We start from the raw sequence: 24,654 nt of genomic DNA on the forward strand, positions 1-24,654 counted from the left end.
TTAATGCCTGTGTTGTGAAGTTGTTAGTACTTTGAATAAAGGCAGATCCTGACCTGCACTGAGCTGATTGCAGGACTGTAGCTGTAGAGACTGCATTAAAAAGACCTGGAAAATATGAAAACAAAAATCTGATGATTCTTATGAGAAAATTATATTTTGCCAGTTTCTAAAGACAGAGCTAATTAGTTACATGTCTTAAGTTACTCTAAAGATGCTTGGGCTGTACTCTTGCTCCATATGTGTTGATATGATTGCAGTTAAGTGGTAATTAAAGGTAATTTCATCTCTACTGATGCATACACTTCTATATAAAAATATATATGTAGGCTTCTATACTGACAGTGATGGAAATCCCTAGGGATGTGAAAACTTGTTACACAGAATTCCAAGCAGAATTAGAGCCATAAGTTCAGTTTCCTCTTTATGATTTTTTTTTTTTTTTTGCAAAGTAAGTACTGGAAAATGAATGGAAATAGATTGAGGTTGCTGGAAAATATGAGAACCATGCCACAAGAAGTAAATTTCTCTTGTTCTTCCCCCAAGGAAAAACTCTGTAGTAATTGAAATAGACAGAATGAATATAAATTCTTCAGCCCTAGTATTCTGTCTAGCAATGCTGTGGCCTGTGTCATTGCCAGGTCAAAATTTATTAAATGATAACAAAATAAAGGAAGATTAAGACTTTTTAATTTCAGATGTAATTACAGAAAAATATATTTATATGTTTGTGCTATATACTGTGATGTAGGAGTTACTGTATGAAATTTATGAATTTTCATAGGCTAAAAGTAAATATCACAGTGGTTTCTTGGCTGAAAATTCATGATTTTAGGACTGCTTTCTTTTTAATTTTAACTGCATCTCTGAATATTTTGTTTTCATAATTTATTTTAGGATAAGTAGAATATTTTTTTTTGTCTGATCAGCCTGAGAAAAGTGTATCTGGCACAGCCCTGTGTGTAGTTGCTTATGTTGTGGATGGGATATAGGAAAGGGGGTAGATCCAAAGGTGTGGGGATGGTGTACAGACCTTAGGAGAACTAATGTCACAGCTGGCAGGGATTGTATGTCTCAGCAACAAAAGACAGTGGGAAATCAAACCTTGTCTTTTCTGTTAACTCCTAAGTTATTGATGCAAACTTTCAGTCATAACTCCAGTTTTGCATGGCTTTGTCTGGGGCCCTGAGGCTTCTGGTGCTCTGTTTCTGCAGTTTTAAGGAGCCATAGTATTTTTCTCTCCAGTTAGTTACATTGACAGAAGACTGAGAAAATGCAGTGATATACATTACATTTCCAGCTGAAGTTTCAGTACTTAGTAGAGCAGCCCCCACATTAGCATTTCTTTAGTTTTATTAGAGCATCTTTACAATGCTATCGTGTCTGTTACCTGAGCTTACATTTAAAGCAGTTCCTGTTGCTCTTTTAGAGTTTTTCAAAACTTTAACAGCATGGTGCAGAAAAAACAATTACTTTGGGGTGCATCTATACCAATTCAAACATGAAGCCCTCAAAATATATTTTTTATTTGCTTTTTCAACAGTGTTTGTGTTGACCATGTTTTCCTAGTCTTTTGAGCTATGAATGAAATGGAGCATTTTTTGCAGTATTGACCTTTCAGCTGTGTTGGGCAGTGACTTACTCAGTGTCATTTTGGCATCAGTTGGCATTTCTGTGGAAAATGTCATTACCAATGGCTCTGCTCCCTTAGAGAGATGCCTAGAGGGGAATGTAAGCTTGCATAATAACTTAAAGAAATTACAGTGATCAATAAAGAGTTCTGGTATTAGCGTGCAGTAGTGAATATTGTACACGGTCCTGATTTGTTTTTCTCAGAGAAAGCTTAAAGCAGGTTCCATTATGAAGGGGAAGGTTGCTTTTTGGGCAATGTGTGCTATTTATGTATAGTCAGTTCTGTGGGATATTAATAAACTGCACCTCCTGCTTGTGCGTGTTCCAGAACTGCTGATATGATTCTTTCTGAAATTAAACAGTGCTTTTGAGACCTGCAGTTTACAGATGTTAATTTTAAATTTTAACTTTTGTGACATTCCTCTGTTTGAGTTGGGAGAATGAGTTTTATATATACTTCATGGGGGAAAAAATGTAGTGTAAAATTAGGAAGAAAGGAATTGGAATTGGTTTCATATGCCCCTGCTTGTATGGAAAAATGTTTAAAAAAATGTCAGCAGAGACATGAGATTTATTCTGATGTTGGTAGGTCAAGAGTAACCTTTTTTTGCCTTGTGCTTTTTTTTGAGGACACCACTGAAATGCTGAAAAGGTAGTCAGCCCACAGTCAGATACTTGTTCCACTGAGATTTTTTCTATCTGTTTTATTTCCCCTTTTCATAGACTTTACAAAAATTTAGAAGTGTAAAAGGATAAGTGGGATAAGTGGGAAAAATTTGTTTCAAATTCATAGCAGAGTAAGGACAAAAAAAGGATCTCAAAAAGGTAGGTAATGGAAGACATACAGGTGGACTTCATTCTCTGGGATATTCTGAATAGAGCTGTAACTGAATTTAATATAATGTTGGTCAGAGAAGATACAACTGGGGAAGCGGATGTGCAGTCCCATGTTCAAAGACTCAGATATTTTTGCATGTCCCATGGACTTTTCTGTGATCTTAGACAACTCATAATCTTCCTAGATAAGGGAAAAATCCTGTATGAAACCAAAACTGCTGTTCACATCTAAGAGGAGTTGGCAACTTATGACAAGGAAAACTATAAACATGTTAATGAATTATTACACTTTCATGTTTATTCTTAGAAGAATTGAAATTGTGCAAAACAATTAAGGAGCTGAGAATAGAAAAGTGGTGGAGTTCAGGATTTGATAAACTGACATCAGCTTGTGTTTAGAATAGAAGCTTTTTGGGGGAAGGAAGTTTTGGCAGCTCATAGAACCCAGCACGGTGGAGACCTAATCACAGATCAGGACCACTCCTCTGTGCTTCAGTAAAATCTAGAAGCACAGTTTACAATTCAGCCAGATACATGATATCAGTTAAGAATGTAAACATCATTAGAGAAACAGGAGTGTCAAAGTATGAAGATTAACCATATCCACAGACACTGTGGTGGTCTGGTGACGTCCTTGATTCATAACTTTTATACTTGATTTAATGGAAGATTCAGAGAGGAAGTAGAGAAAGAGAGCTGGAGCAAGAAATAAAAGAGCTCTTGGGTTAGAATTAGATCAAATTTATTCTGGTCTGTTTCTGTTCTAATGCTGCATTTGTGCGTTATAGTACGATGTACCCAGGAACCATCAAATGTGTCCAGAAATACAATATTATTCTCTTGATTTAAACTGAGAACAACCATGTTGTTAACAAGAGAAGGTACCTTTTGGGGTTCTTTCTGTTTATAAATACAGTGTGATAAATGAAATACCTCTAAATCTCAGTGTCAGTCTTTCTTGTTCTACCCAGTGATAAAAGGGTTTACTTTTATTCTCTCCAAGATTTCGTGTGATTTACTAAAAGATCTTGAATGAAGTCACAGTACTTGCAACCTGGGTGGAAGCCATGTGAGTATCAGTACAGGAATTCCTGCTTTCTAAGCTTTTGGGAAAATAAACTAGAAAATTACATACAAAATAGTAGAGAAAATGTTACTATGAATACACTGACATATGACATATATTTGTAAGGTTAGGTAGGAAATGCCAAATTTCAGTTTGTCTTGGCATCCTCAGTAAAGACCATATGTCTTTATGGTTCTAAATCACATGCAGATGTTTTAATGTAAAATATTTTAATATTTTTAATAAGCTAACTACTGTATTTGCTGTATTGCCATTGTCCAGCTCTTGTCTTTCCACCTCATGGTTGTGTATCCAGGACTGATCTTCAGTTGTAAATCTGAAATGTAAAGTTCATTCCAGCTTCCACCGAATTGTGGCTCATCTTGGTTCATCAAAGGATCCGCCATAAACTTCCTGCTTGGGCCCATAATTGTTCCTCTGACTCATTACTGGATGACTGCATTGTCTAAATTCTTATTATTTTATTATTTTATATGAACTGTTTTTGAAAGTCGACCTAGACCTTCTCAAATTCTACACAATGTGTAAATTTTCTAGGGAAGTGTATTTTCTTTTTACACTGCTTTTGTGAAAGGTTTTTGTTTGGTTCTGAAAGTAGAGCTCTTATCTGAGGAGTAGCAAGCTGTGATTTCAAGGTTGAAAACATCTGTTTTTTGCAGATTTAATTTGAAAATGAATGATTTGAAAATTATTTGCAGATTTAATTTGAAAATGAATGTTCACTGCTTCGTATCTATCTTAGTAGTGTTGGCTCTTATGATATAGAAAAGTGTGAATTCAGTTGAGCTGTGCACAGTATGTTTTCTTGTAGAGCAGCCTGCTCTGGTCATGGCCATACACATTCATTATAGGAGAAGTTGTCTTACTGTGTGCCAGCATCTGCTTGGTAGGGCCAATCTGAAAACGGCCATTGACCAGAAAACAGTAGAATTAAACTATCCTGGTTGGCTTTGCACTGGAGAATATTTGGTATATATAAAGAAATGGTATATAAATAAAAATAAATAATAAAAGCTTGAAGTGTAAACTCTCACGTGCCCACAGGGAGTGTGCTGCAGCAGAACTTTAAGGCAACTTGCACATGTGGCACCTCTGGAAGGAGGATAGCAGTAGAAGAGGAATAAGGATAATGCAGGAACTGACACAAGGTTAGACTGTGGAAGCCCTGGAACAGTATTTTACAATTTTCACTGTGGCTGTCCTCATCTTGGTAGTTTTGTGAGAGCTGACCATTCTTCCCCTTCACCCTCTTCATCTCCTTGCCATAGAAGCCCCCACTAGTGCAGGCAGCGTGCTGCTGATGCCCCTGTTGAGATGTGTCAGGCCAGCTCTGATTTGCAGTGTCATGGGATACACTGTGTTTTCTGTGTGGGTGGTCTATCAAAACTGTCTCGGAATGGTTGTGTGGAGCTGCAGTAATGTCCAAGAGTGGGCTGGTACAGCAGAACCATCAGCTATGGTCACACTAAGCTGACCTGGGGAAGGGAAATGTGAAGCTTGACCTTCATTTGTTCCAGCCAGGAGGAACTGAGAGTAGTTCAGTGTATCCAGAGATTGGAGTGGGATGGGAGGGCAGAGGCAGAGCAAGCATAGCAGTCACTATGACATCTTGAACTGCTTCTGTACCATGTCCTGTGCAAAGCAGCAGTCCTCAGTAAATGAAATCTGGCTGTAGGGTTTAAGTGAAAAACATTTTTAACTGCACCATACAAATACAAGAACATGCTATTGAAAGTATCCAACAGTGCTTTATTTTCACAAATGTGTTCAGCTTTAGATTTTGGAAGAAGAATGGATGTTCTGTGCTGCCAGCTTTTTCTTCTGTTTGTTTCTTCCATAAATTTGAGATGATAGTGGGGACTTTGTGCAGCCAAGCGCCGCTGGTGAATAGATGTTGGAAAAAAGAATGAGAAGCCACAGTGGTATGGAGGAAATCATGTGGCTACAGCTATCTGTAGGAAAAATAAACATCCTTTTTCCCACTTCCCCACAAAAATGTTTTTGTATCTGGAAAAAATATGGAGCTAAGGCAGATAGAGTACTGAAAGGAATTAAAGTCTATAAGGAAAATGCATTGCCTTATGTGAACACATTATTTAACAAGTTATTTCACCTGAGAGGGAAACGTCTGTCATTGCATTTGAATTTGGGAATAAAAAAAAAAACAGTGAGAAGAGATATAACAATATGGTAAAAAATTAAATTTAAGTTAAATTTCTGCAGTACTGTGTCTGAAATTACAAAAATTTGTATGGCTGAGCTGAGGACTTCCCCTGGTTACGAAATATTTTGTTTTCTAAGTTTTTGTATATGCAAATTCTTTCTTTTAATGCACTGTTTTTTTGCCATTCTCTATCATTATTTTCTTAAAATGTGTTTATTTTGTATTTTTCTAATTGAGTTTAGGAGTAAAGATGCAATGAGACTTTCAAAATCACAAGCCGAGGCATGGAAGACATGACATTTAATCTTACCATTTGAAAGACTTATCCAGAAGATAAAGGATGTGCTTCAAAAATGTGCATTGTTGTAGCTGTTGCCAGTGTCAAATTCATCAATAACAAAGAATTTATCTCTCCAAGTGGAGCATTTTTTCCAATAGAATAGGATTCTGAATTAATTTTTAATGAAAGACTAAGCAGAAGTCATTAATATTCACTCAGAACAAAAGAACTTTACCAATGTCAATTCTCACTGAATTTTTCTATTGATTCCAAACACAGTCCATCATTCTGAACAGATTCTGCACTGGACTGGCTAGCAAAATGCAGAACAAAAGTCTCTGTGGCTGATATGTTTTGAACAAAGCCTTCTTATGTATTTAAAAGTACAAAATACTTTGTTTTCTATTTATTAAATGAAAGATCAGGATGTCTAGGTGTCCTGAAATGAGCTGATGGGAAACAAAGGAACTGTTTTAAAAATCACAGAGATGTCTAATTAAAACCAGGATATTCATTGTCTTTGGTTTTCCAGTGGGTGACGTAGAAGAGATTTCTGCATCTTTATGAATCTTAAATACTGGCAGACAATATTTGGCATGATTTGACTCAAACATAGTACTTTTTCTTTCATAATGAGCAAATGTGTGAAAAGCGTTTGTCATCTTCAGTTTAGATTTGAATCAAGACAAATAATGCATATTTCAGTATATAGTAGCTTATAGAGGAAAATTGTTCTATTCCAAATTATTTGTTCCCATGGATAGAGAATATATGAATATATTTTTTCCACACCAATGAGTAAATTAGTTTTTTTGGCAGAGTACAATCTGCAGCTCAGAGTGCAATAAACTAAACTATACTGTGGATAGCACATCTTGTACAATAAGGAAACCTGGATTTTAGTTCTAGACCAGAATTCGCTTAATGATCTGATACTCTATTTATACCAAATTGATTTTAAAGTTCTGCTAACTTTAGCCTATTTTCCAAGCTCTTCCCAGCTCCAAGAAAACCCATTTTTAACTCTAGAACACCTATAATGATTGCATTGGTAATCAATATGTATACGCTATTGTATCTGTTAGTGAGCTGTGTCAGGGCTTGCATGAAATGGACATGTTAATAAAGAGATCTCTTTTTCATGCATAAAGTTATTTTGTAATGAATTATTGAAAGTAGTAAACTTCAATTCAGCGTAGCTTATAAAAGAAATAAGGTGGTGTTAAACTGAGTAAAAAATATGTGCTAAACTGTAATTTTAGCAATGTTTTTGGATTGTACAAGTAAATATTCATACTTTTGACTAAAATACAGGTCTGGAAAAAGAGATGCCAGTTATGCTGTTTTACATTGCTTGGGAATAGTTATCCAGTGAGTGCTGAGACCTTGTAATATTTTCTACTATTTATGGATTCTGCCATTTTCCCACATGAGAATTGTGTATGGCAGAGAATTTCTCATGTATTTGCTGTTAAATGTAATTCTGGTTTGGTAGAACTGGACCCTTAGGGATTAGTTGTGTTGTCCTTATTGATGGAAAGATAATGACTGTCTACACTGGAAGAAAATTGTTGTTGTTGGTTTTTTATAGAACATAGAACATGTTTATTTTTAAACACACTTTTCTTTTGTGGCTAGAATACAAGGAATGACTAGTGAATAAACGTATCATTAATTTGACTCTCCAGCAGAATGAATTATAATTTAATAGACAGAAAATCCATGAGGAATGTCCATACTCCTACATTGTTTGAAAATAATTTTACACCAGATGTAACAACAGAAGTTCGATACTTTTCCACTGAAAGCAAAGTAGCAAAGACGGATAGATTTTTATGTAACAAAAGTGATTAAGTTGGACAGTACACAAGTTCACTTAGGTTTCTACATGTGAAGAAAATCTATCTGCTTGCCTAACTTGTATCTGTGCATCTTTTAAGCAGGGATAAAGATAATGATTTTGCAATTAAGATGCAGATAGAAGCAGGGCCACAGAAAAAAATCTAAGTGAAGTTTATAAAGTTTAAACTTAATATTTTGTTTGTCTCAAGATTAAACAGAGAATGTATCATTCAGGATCATTATACATAAGTAAAGACTTAAAATACTTAGGCGTTTTCTTTGGTTTTCATATATATGTTTTCTTGTTTAAGGATTTTTAAAAACTTTCTAAGATAAAGGAATTCTTTCCTTGAAGTGGAGTGTCACTTCTCTAGGCTTGGTCTGGACGAAATGGTAATTATTTATTCTCTTTTTAAGATCTTTAACAATTTCATGTCTGACAATTTATTGGCCTTTTTGAAAGTGACTTAACAACAATTTAAAACTTATATTTCAAAAATAAACTTGACATTTTAAAAAATTATCTATCAAAGTTCATGAGCATTTAGCATACACTTTTCAGATCTTAATCTCATCGTTAGACTTTAAATGCTGCTTGTCTGATATATCTTATCTCCATCTACCTTGATATCATGATGATATTACCAAATAATGTTGAGAAAAGCTGCTGGGTCTGGCCCACCAGTCATTCTTGTAAAAGTCCTGACACTGAAGAGTATTTTGCTGAAGCTGTACCCTGGTGTAGATGAGGACAGAGTGTTCATGGGCCAGAGAAGGGTCTCCTGTGTGTGTCACACACTAAGGGCTGGCTGTCTCAGTTCTGTCTGCTGCTCCAAAGGCTGTTGGAATGTTTAATGACGGTGAAACAATGAGATTAAACTTATTATTAGCTTTACAACCAACACAAAATTAGCATGACTTGTGCCCTGATACTCATTTTTTACCTCAGCTTGATTTTTAGCTGTAGAAATTTATGACATCTTAAAAAATCCCTGTGGGTAGCATTAGTCAAGTACTGTGCACTACTGGATGTTAATGTCCTAGGATTTAAATATAAGCTTGCAGAAGCTGAGTCTGACATATTTTGAATGTCTACATGGAGCATATTACAGCTGCATCTTCCTCTAGCAAAGAGAAGGTTTAAAATTGTTGGAAGGGAGTGAAATGTGTTGTTACTTTTGGGGCTGTAGAATAGCGTCCGTGGATGTAAGATTAGGCACTCGCCGCCCCCGGGGTTTGCAGTTTTGTATTACAGATTATCATTATTGCCTACACTTTTCTGATGAGATTGAGAAATTTCTTTAGCTGTAGAGTAAAGCTGCCAAAATACATTTACCACAGACCTTAAGGCAAATACAATTCTTCCAGAGGCAGCCTCAGGCTTTGGAGGTTTTTGTGCTGAAAGCAGGCTTAGACTTCCCATGAGATCCTCAAAGAGATAAAAAGACTAAAAGCTCTTCAAAGCCAGGCCTTAGGCCCTGACATAATTTAATTCTCTGGCGATGGTTTTTGTATGTAAAAAAATGAATAAATATTTACAAAAATTTAAATGGAAATGTACCCAGCTAGACCTGAAAATAACTTTTTAATATCACCTATTCTTTTGAATTCAACAGAAAAAAGTCTTCATATAACTTTAATTTAGACATCAGATGACCAGGAAAGGACATGATATTTTCTCTCTCTCTTTCTATATAAAAAATTTCAGCAAGGTTATCTTGCTTATTTAGTGCAGAATATTTACTCCTGATAATTGAACATACATTGAAATTAATTTGCATAACAAGTAACTGCACTGTTATTCTAACTCTATTCTGCACATTAACCCAATCGCTTACTAATTGTAATTGGGTTTAAGTTCCTAAATTAAAGAGCAGCTCTGTGTTGTGATCTCCTCCCACTTTTTCCTTTCTTATTTTTTAGGCTGTATTAGCACTAGATTTTATTTAACAAATAGCAAAATGTTCTAGAAAAATCCCCCAGTCTTCAACACTGTGAGTATTTTAAGTTAAGAGTTAATTTACGCTGGAAACGACTTAACAGAAATGTCACTGAAAAAGAGCCAGGAAAAATCCTGTTGAGAAGCTCTTTGGTATCAGCATTAAAACTGTAGGGCTGGGAGTCAAGAAATCTTGATTGATTGCAGGCTTCCCTTCTTACTGTGGAGATCCTGCTTTGCTTCATGGCTCCCTGTTCTCCACCTTGTAAAACAGAATGATGGAATCATCATGCATCTTCAGGTGTGTAGCAGGGAGCAGCCCGTTCCATTAGTTATTTATCCTCTTCACAAAGTTCCAGATGTTCAGAGGAGACTTGAGAAGTTTGCTCCCCAGATCAAGTCTGCTGCACCTCTCATTTCTCTGTTCATACCATGATTGTCAATTGGCCATGAATCAGCAGCATGATCAGGAGCAGGTTTTTTGGTCAGGCTTACTTATCCATGGCTGTTCTCACTTAGGCCTGACTCCAGCCTAGTCTTCAAATGCCTGAGGGTAAGGAGAGAACTTGGCTTGCTCTGTGTCTGTATATTCAATCAAAAGCTTTGTCCCTCTATTTATAAAATTCTTTAAATCTTATCCACAGGAAGCTGTATCAGTTAAAAGTATTTATCGCTCTTTAATGTTATTTACAGCAACAAGCGATCAAATCCAAAGATGGTATTTCTGGATAATTTGTAGTGTACAAAACATTGCTATATAATTTATTTTGCTTTTCTCCTCTCAGGAGGTGCTTACTGAGGAGTTTCACATAGTGCAGGCATTAGCTTTCATTGATTTGAAGAATTGTAGTTCAGTGTGCTTTTTAAAGTGGTAACTTAGATGTACTGTGTTATATGAAGAGCGTCTTAGGGTTATATTTTCATTATTTATAAGTAGGAACTATTTTTCCTACAGTAAAACATGAGAACTGATGTTTTAACAAGTGTTAGGAATGTTCTTAATAGATTAAGAAGTATGTTCACCTAGAAGTACCTGTGTTGAGATAACTCCCAAGTTTAGATTCCACTGTTGTCATTGGAATTGCTTGGTTCAAGAGTAGCCAGGTCACAGGAATGACTAAAAAGTAGCTGAGGCAAGAAATTCCATTTTTATGTCCACTACTGGTTTGAAGAAAACAATTCAGACTAGAAGTAAGTTAATGTTCTAATGTGAAAGCAAATTAGCAAATTAAGTAACTGCTTTATGTAATTTTTCTTGGGTTTTTTTTGTTTTGTTTTTTTGGGTTTTTTTTGTGAATGGGGGAGCAAAATTAAGCCAATTTAAAAATAAGACATGCTTCTACTTAATCTAGCACTTTGGAAAGTGCTAGATTGGTTTTTATTTGATTCAAACAAAAGGGATTTCCCCGGGGCTAAAAAATTTTTAAGCTGAAATTTTGCAGTTAAACTATAGACCATAACTAAAGTAAAAGATAAGTTTGATGTAACTTGTTTTAAAAGACTAAAAAAATCAGATAATAGATAATTTTAATGTGGTTCAGATATTTAATTAAATCCTTTAAAATTATCTGCATTTCTTTGAATATAAAAATACGTTACTAAACGCAAGTTGACATTTCTAAATTAGGTACTTGCCACTTCATAAGTGATACAAGCAGAAAAGTATTTCTCAGGGAATGATGGAAGGTGTTTTTATCATCTTGTCACTGTTGTCATGGAAACTTATGTGTATCATTGTTAAACAGACTGTACATAAGGATCTAACATTCCTATGACTTAACAATTGCCAGCTATTGTATTTTTAGTGTATTTTCTCCAACATTGTAGTCAATGCTTAGGAACTTGTAAGTTACTCTCCTCAATTACAGCCACGAACACAATTACAGAATTGGGCTGTCCAGAGACACCATAACACAGGGTTCTCTGTTAAAAGGTTTTTTTCAATACAAGGTTATTAATAGTTTTATTTCCTAATCCATTGTAGCCTACTATAAGCACTTAAAAATTAATATTCCCTCTATTTTGGGAATTGACTGTTTTGACAGCAGCTTCTTTGGGAAAACTGAGCTATCCATCAGTCATTATAAACTCTGTCTTGAAAACTTTGGATCTTTTCTGCATCTGGATTTTATATATAATGTACTTTGTTTTTGAATACAGTGCTAAATTCATAGTACACCTCTTGTGTATCATTGTCCTAACCTATCATGCATGGAACAGTAGGCTGAAAGAGAGGCTTGACTGGAAAATTCAGATGTAAGTGCTCCTGGACACAAAGTATGTGTAACTTGTGTTCTTGTTAAAATCTTATGATGAGCACAATTCACAAAATAGGAAAAAAAAGGTAATTCCCCCCCCCACCCAAAATGAGATTTAGGAATTGGTAATTCTAAGCACAATAAAAGTGTCGTATCTTTTGCATAAGTATAAGTTTATTTTGTCTTTTAGTGTCTGGAGTTACTTCAAAATATGGCTTCTGCATCAATTATTTATGACTTGAAATTACTTCTCTTTAAAAAAATGAAGTTACTGAAATACATTTTTCCTCATTGAACAAGTGACTTCCATTACCTCAAAAGTATTAATGGAATTTCTTTTCTCATCCTGACCTGTCGGGTTTCATCTTTTGCAGAGTTTTCTGAACACTCTTCTAAAATATTAAGGCTATTATTTTAAATAACTGTCAATGAAGAATGTAAGTTTTGTGCTAGAGTAAGCTGTCTGTAGCAATTTGATGCATATTTAACTTATCTGAGAATCACAGTAACATGAAGTATTCAAGAATGGTAAAGTTGTAAATGATTTTTTAAAGATGTATCTTGCTATGTTGGTATTCTGTTCATAAACTTACAGCATCAGGACTAGTAAAATACAAGTACAGAAATATGAAGAAGAAAAAGCTCAATTACAAGTACCACTGCAGCTTTAGTTTCTAGAAAAATGCATTCATAACCTTCAGTAAGTGAGGGTTATAGGTTACAAATTAAATTTATAGAAAATGTGTACTTTTCACTTCCTACTCCAGGAGATTCTGTCAGTTCAGGCAGTTGAATTCAATGTAATGCCACAAGAAAAAATTCTGGCAAGCAAACATGTCCAATCTGTATAACTAAGAACCTGTACATAAGATAAATGCATATTTTCTATTATTTCAGATTACAGTAAGCTGTATGTGAATGTATAGTCATAGGAGGAGATATACTTAGCTTTTTAGGATTTATTGAGGCAAAATCGAACTTGTTTATTACTGGCTTCATACTTTTCATCTACAGTCATGAATGATTTTATCTGGGATTTATAGAAAAACAGAATTTCCAAACTTTACATACCCCTGTATCTTTCTTTCAAAGGATTTAGTTTTGGATAACATGGAAATTTTTGTGAATGGAAAACTTGTTCTTTCATCCAAACTTTTCTGCATTAAGAGAAAAGCTGTAAGTCCCTCTTCTGCTGAATGTGATTTTACTTTTATGGACACCTCACACAGTAACCCAGTCAGCTGATGAGTTTGTTATTTATCCATCTCCTGTAGAACAGCCTTATGAATTCTGAGTCACAAGCTGCAGAGCAGAGGGAAGAGAGCTGGGATGTGTATTGTCTCCCACTGGTTCCAGGGCACCGGCTGTGGGTGCATTCAGGTGAACAACCTCCCCTTGGTGAGCGCTTGAGTAAGGGGACAGGGGCTTTAGGACAAGAAAGGGAAAAGCCACAGCAGTCGGGTGGAGGGATTGAACAGTTGCAGTGCAGTCAAATGTGGCATCTCAGCTCATCTGCTCCATTAGCTTGCAAAAGGAGCTGTAGGAGGGATAGATTTTCAGGCTTCTCGTTAAACTGAAAATAATGAGGGAGTGGAAATATCAGATTCCTTCATTGTTGAGGATGTAATTTCTTGAAAAATGAAAAACTAGGAAAATATAGATAGAACTGTGTATCCCACCCAGAAAATACTGTTTTGAGGCTTAAAATGTATTGTGTAAACATAGTGAGCAATTACAAATATTGGTAGAAAAATGAAGTGCAGGCTTTGGGGTAATTTTAATGGCTTATTTTGGTTTATTTTAATGTATTGTTCCTCATCACAGGTAAGGCTACACCTATAAGTCATAAGCCTGTGCCCTGATAATTACTCTCCCTTCTGAATCAGTTAATTTCTCAGGATAATGAGTTGTGTGGGAAAGAGTTTATTAATTCAGGTTACATGGCTTCTAGTATCTAGATTAGATTGGGTATTATTACAGTTGTGTACCATACAGACATCTGAAGTTCTCAGCCATCAAAATCCAGTTAGGCTAGACAATGTCTGAGAGTGTGAGTTTACAAAAAATGTCTGTTTCTGCATCTATTAGATATTGAAAATTCATTAGGTTTTCTGGAATTCAGAAATCAGAATTCTAACATCTCATTTGTATTTGTCCTTAAAAATATCATTGCCACTCTCTGCTTTACCAAAACATTGAATAAAATAACTTTTATTGAATGAAAATCCTAACTTAGAGCTGTGAGGTATTTACAGGTTCTGAAGTGCTGATGATGAGTGCAGTGCTAATGATCTGTGCTAAGATACAAATTCGTAAGTTTTTTCTCTAAATAGTCATCTCTTGAATTTCTCTAGTTAATGTGAATTGGTATTTCATGTTCAGGGAGGTTAAAACTGGCAGGCTGGGATTCCTTGCATTTTTCTGTTTTTGATTTTGGTGCTGATAGCCTAACTATGAACTTCCTTATGCAAGGCTGTTAGGAACTTCCAGTCTGAGTATTTCTAGAAAAGAGAAGTGATTGAGTCTCAGCACTTAAAAATGCCTTGTGTGCTTTTTGAAAAGACACCACCATCTGTGTTGTGTTGAATTGATTGTAGTTATTTTGGTGATGTCTGTGTGTGTCCAGTAAGAACAGAAAATAACGTTTTAATTTCAGGGATGTCTGTGGGTTGATTTTTAACTGACTGGAAATAGGGTCGCTGAAGCACTACCTTTACCTCTGTTTTTTTTATGTTTTCGGTCCAGAGTTGAAAGGAGTATATTCACAATGTACATACATCTCAGTGTAGTGCTGTGCAGATTTTCAACTGAAACACCTTGGTCCTTAGTTTGCAGCCTATGTTCAAGTACCCCATGAGGAACTCTGCATTAAATAAGTTATACTTTGTGAGGTTTCTGGTATCTTTACCAGGGCAAACATGGGTTCTGCTGTTCTGTGGAGTGGTAGACTAGTCCTTTCAGCCCAGCAGTACATATAGATATTGAGTATATCAGAAGTCTTTTAGGGGTTATGCCAAAGAAATCCAGATGTATTGTTTGTTCAGGGACACAACTGAGAATCGCTGCTCAGTTATTATGTGTATCAGGGCCAAAACAAGATGAGCCTTTCAACTTTCCAGGCTAACAATTCCCAAATATATTTCTTGAAAGACTGATAAAGGGACAGGGAGATGGTGGGGCTCTGGTTAGATGTGGACTCAGCTATGTGTGATCAAAGTGGGAAATCTGCCCAGCTGTGCACCTGAGCTATTCCCACTCTGGCCCAACTCACACTCAAGGGGATTCGGGCTCATTTACACCCTGTGTTTCTTCCTCTTCTGCCTCCTCAGTAGATATGTGTTTACATCAGGTACTTGAGCGATGTTCTGTGACAGGAAATAGTACACTGATGTTGGAATCCATAAAATTAGAGGATTTCTGTATATAATCTGCCAGCGGCACACTGACGCATGGAATGATGTCTCTAAGTACTGGGAGACCAAAATGTCTCCTTTCATAGCATAAGCAAAGGTTGTGTATTGCAAGTACAAGGCTTCTGTAAACAGTATAAGCTAAATTTGAACTAAGATGTGAAAGGTCCTTGCAGGAGTGTGGAAGTAGAAATGTGGAACTATGCAGCATTTTCTTACAAAATTTGAATCAATCCATGTTGGGTGCTTCCCTGAAGAACCCATTTGTACACATTTCAAAGTAGCTGTAAAGCAAAAAGAAATTCTAATTTTGCCATGCCTTGTGTGCATATAAATATTGTGGATACACAGCACTCCATTACAGTGTTTTCTTAAAATTCTGTGCAATTGGATTTTGCTTAATCTGTGCTGTTTCATGCCAGAACAAAAGATTGTGCATCATTACATTATATACAGCAGAAAAAGATTCAGAAGTGTCAATTTGATGGTTTTGGTAAAATTGCAGATTTTGTAGGTGAAAAGTAATCTTTACTGCAACATAGTTAGTATTTTTATAGTAATTTTAGAAATATTGGAAATGTACATGCACATTTGCAATGCCAAACATTCCTGCTGATTCTAGATTACTTCTTGCTACCTATAGAAGTTTCTAAGACTTCTTTCCCATGCCTGGCCACTTCAACAAGGCCAGGTTGGCCAGGGCCCTGAGCAGTCTGATGTAGTGGGTGGCACCTTTGCCCATGGCAGCGGGGTTGGAACTGGGTTATCTTTAAAGTCCCTTCCTTCTCAAGCCTTTCTGTAATTCTTCATGACTAGCAGGCTGCTAATTGAATCACAGTGCACTTCTAAACTATGCCACTCTTAAATGATCCTAACAAATTCTTCCCTGAATTATATCTGGATGAATTAAGTTTGCAGGCTTGCTTTATTGCATAGCAAATGTTTTCTGATGGTATTCAGTGTTTTGAGGAGAGTGAAAAAAAGTGGGACAGATTTCTGTGTCATATAGTATCTTGTTGCATCGGTTATGTGAAAAGTTGAATTTTAAATAACTTGGGTTTGTTGCGATTACACAAGTTATTGGTGATAACTTGGGTTAGTTGTGATTTTTTCCCTTACTCTCTTTGTGCATCGTGTTATGTTTTTCTTTAATATAAGTTGATGAGCTATAGCAGCTGTCTAATGCTTGTATTATGGAAGTTACATGGTGCACAGGGTATTTGAATGCTTGGTTCTGCCTGACCCTGATCATGCGAAAATGAGAGAAAAAGAATTGTATCAAAGCTGTTACAGATAGGATAAAAAAGAATGGAATGGAATAGAGTAGTTCTGTTGGAAGGGAATTCCAGTGACTGTGTAGTCCAGTTGTCTGATCACTTAATGACTGACCAAAAGTTATCTTGCAGATTTTGATTATGCAGAAGCTATTGCAGGAGAACCAGAATTAATATATGTTTTCCTGTCCAGCTGCTGAAAACCCACCAGATATAGTGCTAAAAGCATGTCAAAAAGCCAAACACTTCCCTTTTGCCCCAAAACACTAACATCTTTATTGTAACTTTGACTATATTTGCTTTCCAGTGCAAAAAATAGCAAAAGATTTCCCTATGTTCAACAAGCTTTGCAGCTACTAGTAATTTTCTGTATGCTCTTAAATATTTTTCAATGTCTCCACTTAAAAAAAAAAAGGTAATTGTAGTAAGGAAAAGGAAGTTAACTGCACTGAAAGCATGTAGTATTGGCAATACTATCACAAAAATCCCTAAGTGAAGCTCTAGTGCTGCATTTCTGTCTGACACTTTTGTAGGTACTTTGTCTCTTTACCATGTGGTCCTTAAAATCATACATGAGTCTGTTGTTTAGCAGTATATTTGCTGTAGCCATAATCTTCAAAAAAGATCTCTTACTGTGAATACTCATAAGACTAAAAACCATTTGTTTCCACCAGGATGAAGCCTCCTGGACTCCAAAAGCAGTCAGCATATATCCCAGGTAATTTTCACCTATGGAAATTAGACTTCTAGGTTTTAATTGGAAATTTACAATGCTGAAAGTTCAAACCTGAAATTTAGGAACTTATATTTGAGAATGGAATGGAAAGTCTTGAAGCCTTCTGTACTATTAATGTATAAAGAGTTCTCTCTCTTGGTTTCGGCTGAAAGCAGTTCCTGCCTTTGCTCTTAAATTTGCAGATTTTTAGACCTTAACTAAATCAAATGCTGTATTTATTTCTCATCTTTGAAATGTTTATTTTTCTAAGGAAATGTGTGTTTTTAAATAAAAACAAACTCTGGGCATGGTGTGTGGGCACACGTACTTAAAATTCTTTAAAGAGTTGTTTTTAGGAGCACACATTCCTTGTATCCTTGCCTGATTGCAAAGCCATGTAGTGGTGATGACTTTGCTTGATGAACTTCAAAATCCTGACCTCTACAAAATGAGAAATATACAAGCTTCAGTTTAAAAAGAAAAATGATACTAAAATGCTAGTTTCTCCAACTGGTCTTTTGATACCTTCTTGCTTGTTTTACAGAAGTAAACACTGACAGTGCACCCATGAACATCTGGATATCTTTCAGTTTCATTGCAGCTGGAGTCAGTGACTTCATACAGGAAAAGGTTGGTTTTTAGACTACAGACCATGACAGTTTGTAACAGTGAAGGAAAATACATGTTTGTGTGAATACATAGCTGCGTATACTTGTAATACAGACTTGTCTGTATCTATGTGTGCACAGGTTTAACCTGCAGCTGACATGATTATGGAAAGCATTTAAGACTTCTATAAGCTTTGTGGAAAAGAAGTAATTCTGAAAAAATAGACTAGCAGTTACATCTACTTGAAGATGAGAATAGTGTGCTTTTTTAAACAAGAAGCCTTATTATTGGGTCAGTAAAATAAAGTTTTGTCATAACTGATTTTAGAGTCACTGATGCCTTGAATCTAACAATTGGGCAGTTTTCCCACAAAGTTAGAGTCAATGTTCCCCTTTCAATCCTGTTAGTTTTACTGAATTACTTATGTTACAAATTACGTGCATCACAGTATTTTAATTGTGTTTGTAGTAATTTTAAAAATAGTTGCTCTGGCGATAGGTCATTTAATTATATTTTATCAGTAAGAAAGCATTAGCTCTGCTGTGAGTGATAGCCAGCAAGGCCATCTGCAATGCCTTTCAGTTCACTCACTCTGAATTGTTCAGATAAAGACTGTCAAGTGCTGCCTAAATAAGGAAGGAGCCGTGGTAGGGTTAAGTGCAGTGGAGGACACAAATGGAGCATTGATTCCAGGCATGCTGGAGGGTCTGAGCTGTTTCCTGCAGCACTGAACCTTTTAAGAGTTTTCATTGTTTCCCACAAAGTATTAAAATGCGAGTGTCTGCCATTCAGGATCTCAGGGAGGATGAAAATGAGGATTGGGAGGAAGAAGAAAAGGTGAGTTCAACTCCAATAGTTTTGCAAAGTACTTATTTCCTTCTATTTTTCCTCTTTAGGACAATAAACGTGTAATGATTACCTTTCTCTTTCAGATCTTCCTCAAGCCTGTTATTGAGGACAGAAATATGGAACTGGCCCGAAAATGCAGTGAATTAATAAGTGATGTAAGTGATGGTGACTATTTGCACTCTCATATTTGCATTTCTTCTTTCAAATGCATTTATATTTATGATACATATTTTCTCAAATATGTACAGTGCAGTGTGTGTCCATCCAAGGCTCAAATAACAAAAGCCCACAAAATAATAGAAAAGCACAGATTACTCTAGTAGTGTAAATTATTGGCCACAAAAGAATGAATAAGCTTTCCAGAGCACTGGGATGATATGAAGCACAGGCCCTAGAAAGGAGTGTTTCAAAATGTGGGTCTCAGGCAGAGGGTGTTTGCCAGGAGAACGCCTTGGCTGCTTTCATCAGGAAAATGTGGTATTTTTTGTGGTTGTAGCCTAATTTTATGCAGTTGAATTGGTTTGAACAAAACTGGGTTCCAGTATACATAGATGAAAGGAGGGAAGTTAAAAATAAAAGATAAATTTTTAATGTTATCTTTTGTTTGGTCTGATAGATGTCCAAAACTGCTCAGCATATTGTTATTGACTATGCTTATAGGACAAATCCACTCAAATGCTAGAATATCTTTTAAAAATATTTAGCTTGCTAATTCTTGATATAGTTACTATAGATTTTAAAACTGTGGATCAGTTATATAAACACCATAAACCAGGTCCCAGACATTTTAAATTGGAGTAGATCTGATTGCTTCAATGTAACAGGATCAGATTTACCGTGATGGAGATTTATTTTTGTTTCTCTCTGTGAGAGTGTGTCAAAAAAAAAACTTTGTCCCTTCATGGGCGCATGGATGTAAAGAATGATATTTCCCCTGTGAGAAAGCTGTGGCAGGAGAGGAGACCTTTCTGAGGAGAGAGTGACTTGCCTAAACAAATGTTCTAAAGAAACAAAAAACTGGTGTCTGGCTCATGTTGTAATACAATATTTAGGTGTTGATTTAATGGGAATAGAACATACAGAATCTACATTTCAGGTATAAATTTTTAGGGATTGTGTATCAGAAAAGAGTAGTCAACTCAGAAGACGAGTATCTGGGACGTGAAAAGTGTGATTTGACAAGGTCAAAGTTTCCTCTTTCCTCTTGTCCATATACCTCCTACTTCACTTTTCACAGAAAGAGTGCTGAAAATTGGATAGATCCTTAAGAGAGACTACCAAGATGAGCCCTTTGTAAACTCACCCTGCTTTAGGAAGCAGTAGAGATTAATAATATTTTTACTGATAGATATATACATGCTTTCTTTAGGAAAAAAGGGCATATGGTGCATTAAGTGCCTGTCAACTCTTGTAAAGGCAAAAATGAAAATGGACCTGAAGCACTTATATGACCCAATATACATTTGCATCCATGCAGCTTCTTTCTAAACATGGTCACTGTTCTTAAAGAAAAAAACTCCTTGAAAAATGCTGAAGAAATCTTTCTTTAACTGAAAAGGAATTATTACTCTGCTGTGTAGCCATTAGGAGTAATGTTGGCTGTAGCTTTTAATTAATGAATAAATGGAGTGGCTGTATTTTCTTGGATTTTCTGCAGGGACTTGAGAGCTAAGGTGAATAGCTAAGTCAAGCCAGGCTTCTCCTGCTTATAATGGTTCAGGGATGTGGGCTTTTGCTGAAAACTTGTGATGCATTTAGCTTGCAAGTGTGTTAGATTTTCCTTGAGATATGTCAGGCATAATGGCAAAGTGTTATTAATGCTTTCAAAGCAAGAACAATATATAATGGTCCAGACCAATCTAATTTCAAAAAAGAGACTCTTTGTTTAAAAATAACATCCAGCTTTGGGACTTTATTCAGCCTCTGATGAAATCAGTAGGTTTTTCTTCATTGGCTTGAATGGAATATGCATAGAATATGAATTTTGTTTCCCAGAATTTTTTGCTATAATGGAATTTCTTATGACCAGTGAAGTCTTTTGTACCTGGGTATAAATTCCTCACCCTGCACATTTCATTGTGGAGACCAATGAATTGCAAGGAGTTTGCATTCTTACCTTCCATTTTTTGACTTACTGACATTCAAAACTTTTAATATATTCCTTATCCTTTTTAGCATGAACCTTTCAGCGTACTATTATTTGTGTGGACTTATGATTGGTGTACATTGGTACATTTTATTTGTGCAGTGGCTTTATGGCGCTTTCTGTTTGGCCCTTTAGATGACCTTGGGGGAGCAGCCTGTGTCCTTGCTGGCCACGAGACTGGGTGATTGTCCTTTTCTGATGGTGGAGCTGTCAGCACATCTCCATCAGAATGCAGAGCCAGGAGTGCACATGCCTGAGATACTGGGGCTGTGTTATGCTTGCCCTGCATTCTTTGCAGGCTGATTTTAATTTGGCAGTATGGTTTTGAAAAAGTGTTACACTGGCAGTCCTTGGTGAATCTGTAATTGCCAGCCTTGAGCTGTACGTAGGGGAAGCTGTGAAGTGTTTATGTGCTCCCGTTCTTGAGAAAATCCCCAGTTTCATTTGAGGTTGGCAGATGTTTGTTCTGTGGCTGTGATACCCCCTGGATTTTTTCTCTCGACAGTCGTTCCATTTAATCTCCCTCTATTATGAAATTTTACTCCACAGATGTTTTCAAAACTGTCATGTGTGTTTGATTTATATGAATTGCCTTCCTCTCCAGGCCTTTTCTCTTCCACATTGAAATTGAGCTCGTCCATTTGCTTGTAGTGTATTTTCATCTCTTTTTTTGTTTTGATTATGTGGTGGGATGTTGTCAGTACTGTTATAAGCAGAGATGGGAACAATTATAGAAGGTAATTGACCAAAGTATTATAATCCTTTTTGGTAGAATGGCAGACACCGCCTTCTGAAGATTCTGCTGAATTGCGGTAATGAGTGGTACCAGCACTTCCTTTCCTCTAAAGCAAACAAATAGGACTGCTTGCTATTTATCTGTCCTTGCACAGAGTCCAACTTAGCTTTAGGATGTCTCTGTTACACAGCTAAGTCCCAAAAGACCTAGAGCCAATAGTGGAAACACTGTGCCAAAGTAGCAGGATTTTGGCCGCCTAATTCTGGGTGCAGCTGTTCACCTGGACTCACCAATACTAGTCACAGCCTCTAACTCAAGAGGACCTTGAGTTTGAAATTTCTGGAGATTACTAAAATACTATATATTTTAATAGCAATACTGTATGCCTGCCATTTTCTCTTGCTTTACACTAGATTCCTATGGCCACAGAGAAAGGATTCTGTATTAGATGAATCTGTGGTGTGACACAGTCCTTAGTCTTATAAGAGATTATAAATTCAGAAATGTAAGTTTGAAAAGGTGAATACTTAGTGGGAAGAAGTTTCCTTTTGTTCTAACATAAAATCTAGATAAGAAGGTTCAGACATTTTTGTTGTTTTTCTAAACAAGAATGGGTATTTTGGATATGACAGTTCTGTAGTGGATCTTGGCAGGATGACTGTTGACATGGTTACACCATTGATGTTAAGATTAATATGAATATACTCAAAAGCTATTTTTAATAAAGTTAGATGAGCATGTGTCCCTGAATAAAAGAAATGGTGGCTGCTTGGATTATGCTGTTACCATTGGAGTTCTTTCCTTTAGCCCACAGTCTCCCTTCTGTTTTTCCCCCTGAAAAAGGCTGGTGGAACAGGCCATGGGTGAGATGAATTTTCTTGGTGAACCAGGAAGCTTCGGCTTAAAATTTGGATGCCCTTGTTTTATAAAGTTGATCTTCCCATATAATATCCATTAAGAAAAAAATGCAGCTTGAGACTTAATGTTTTGGTGGTTGTCTAGGAATTTTAATCCTCTTTACTGGATAGTTGTGTGTGGTCAGAGTTGGTTTTATGATGAGTCAGGGATAAGAAAAGGATATGGAGAGAACTATGAAAAATTGGGCCTTTAGTGAGCTATTGAACTTCAGAAGTATATTGAAAGAGCTGTGGCTCCAGGCCACCATTTGCAATTTCTTCCTATTTATTTTTTTCACAAGGCTTACCAGGTCTGCTCAATGCAAACAGTGTATTTTGTGGTGAGGGGTAAGCCACTTGCAGGCAAAATTTCCTATTCAATATTTAAGACATCGGTATTCTTAATTACCAGCTTTGAAGAGGAATATTAGCTTCTCTGCCTGTTCATTCCATTCATTGGTTATGTTCGATCATAGGCAAGCTCTTGAACATCTTCATTGCATCGTTTACACTAAATATGTTTTATAACTGCAAGTGTCATGACTTCATTATACTTGTCCCATTTCATCTTCCATCTTTCTGATTCCAAGCAATGTGGACAATACTGTAGCAGAGTGGAGTTTGTTGGATCAGAATTTGACCAAACATTTTATTATATGTTCTCTCTAAATTGTGTATTTGAGTCTGTATGCATTTTGTGGCTTGCATGGGTTACTGTCACAAAAAATGTGAATAATAAAGGATTAAGGAGGTGGCATTAGTCATTTACTGCTTTCAATTTTTTTGAAAGCATGACTTCTATAGCAGAACAGTTTTGTTTCTTCTAGTCATGTTCTGTCATTCCCCCCAATTAAGCGATACCTTAGGAAGCTTTTGTGTTTGATTCTTGAATGTAATTATTGCTCTGCAATTAAAATGGATATAATTACAGTCAGCTTTCAGATGTCTGTGGATGATTTATCTAAGTTGTGAGCAACAAGACTCTGTCTCCTCTGTCAGAATCACAGCTTTACAGGAATTTCTACTGGGAATGCTATCAGATTCACCCAGTAGACTGTCAGCTCTGTAAAATTCCAATGCGTGTGTGCAGGTTGGACAGTAAGTGCCTGCTCATACTTACCATAAAAATGTCTTTTTGTGTGTTGCTCTGTGATTACCTGTGTCTATGATGTCACACACAGGTTACATGAACCATTGGCTTTGTGAGTAAAGTCATGACACAGTAATGTTACCCATTGTTCACCAAAAGGTTTTCTTTGAGAATAGATTGTAATCCATAAAAGCAGACAATGTGATGTGGAAGTGACGAGTAGATTCTTTCAGTAGTTCAAATCTGAATGAGCTCAATATCAAGCAAAATTTTTTTCTTGTGTGAGGATAAAGTAGTCATGAATTTGAGATAAATTTGGCATTATCTAATCCATTTTTCAGTAAACACAAACTTTGCTTTAGATAGCACAGGAATTGAATCTGTGTAAGCTGCCATCCTTCTCATAAGTTTTCCAAGTCTCTGTAGAGGAGCATACACTAGAACTTGTGATATCCATTAAGGATTAAGAGAAAGAGGATATTAAGGCTGCATATTTCTGTAATGCTCAGATGCAGATCATATTGCTTCTGTCAGTGCTTGTCAGCAAGTCTAGAGTGCATAAATTCGAGCTGCTGTTAGGCAGAATGTGAAAATGAGGTTAGAGAAATGGTAGCAGATAATAACCATGAAAGCTTAGTACTAAATAATTCAATTTGCATTGATCTAAACAATTCTCTGTACAAAGAAAGAAATGTCACTGAAAACATCTAAGGCTATCCTTGTAAAGTGTCTGTCATTAAAACTTACTTAGTCCATCTCATCATAATTCACCATCTTTCTTCATGCAGTTTGTATATAAAGAGTGTTCCTACATGTTAACCACGTCCATAGATTTTATCCTTCTTGCAGTCTCAATAATGCAAACAATAACTCTGACTCTAGCAATGCTCATA

The 24,654-nt window shown here is 36.1% G+C and overlaps 2 protein-coding genes across 9 annotated transcripts in view; both read left to right on the plus strand.

The window, feature by feature from the left end:
- LOC135443674 (LIM zinc-binding domain-containing Nebulette) overlaps window positions 1-24,654 on the plus strand; it is a 247,650-nt gene that overhangs the window by 137,487 nt on the left and 85,509 nt on the right. The gene's annotated exons all lie outside the window — the stretch shown is intronic.
- Window positions 1-24,654, plus strand: part of LOC135443672 (nebulette-like) — a 99,038-nt gene that overhangs the window by 25,986 nt on the left and 48,398 nt on the right. For 5 of the 7 annotated variants that reach the window (XM_064704150.1, XM_064704148.1, XM_064704153.1 and 2 more), the window contains 4 exons: window positions 17,395-17,438; window positions 17,980-18,065; window positions 18,837-18,881; window positions 18,977-19,048. In XM_064704150.1, the coding sequence (XP_064560220.1) occupies window positions 17,395-17,438; window positions 17,980-18,065; window positions 18,837-18,881; window positions 18,977-19,048 (247 nt within the window). Of the gene's footprint in view, window positions 1-17,394; window positions 17,439-17,979; window positions 18,066-18,808; window positions 18,882-18,976; window positions 19,049-24,654 lie in introns of those variants that run through there. The other 2 variants (XM_064704151.1, XM_064704154.1) reach the window with 2 other exon arrangements.

Source organism: Zonotrichia leucophrys, chromosome 2 (assembly GCF_028769735.1).
Source record: "Zonotrichia leucophrys gambelii isolate GWCS_2022_RI chromosome 2, RI_Zleu_2.0, whole genome shotgun sequence".
NCBI classification, from domain to species: Eukaryota; Metazoa; Chordata; class Aves; order Passeriformes; family Passerellidae; genus Zonotrichia; species Zonotrichia leucophrys.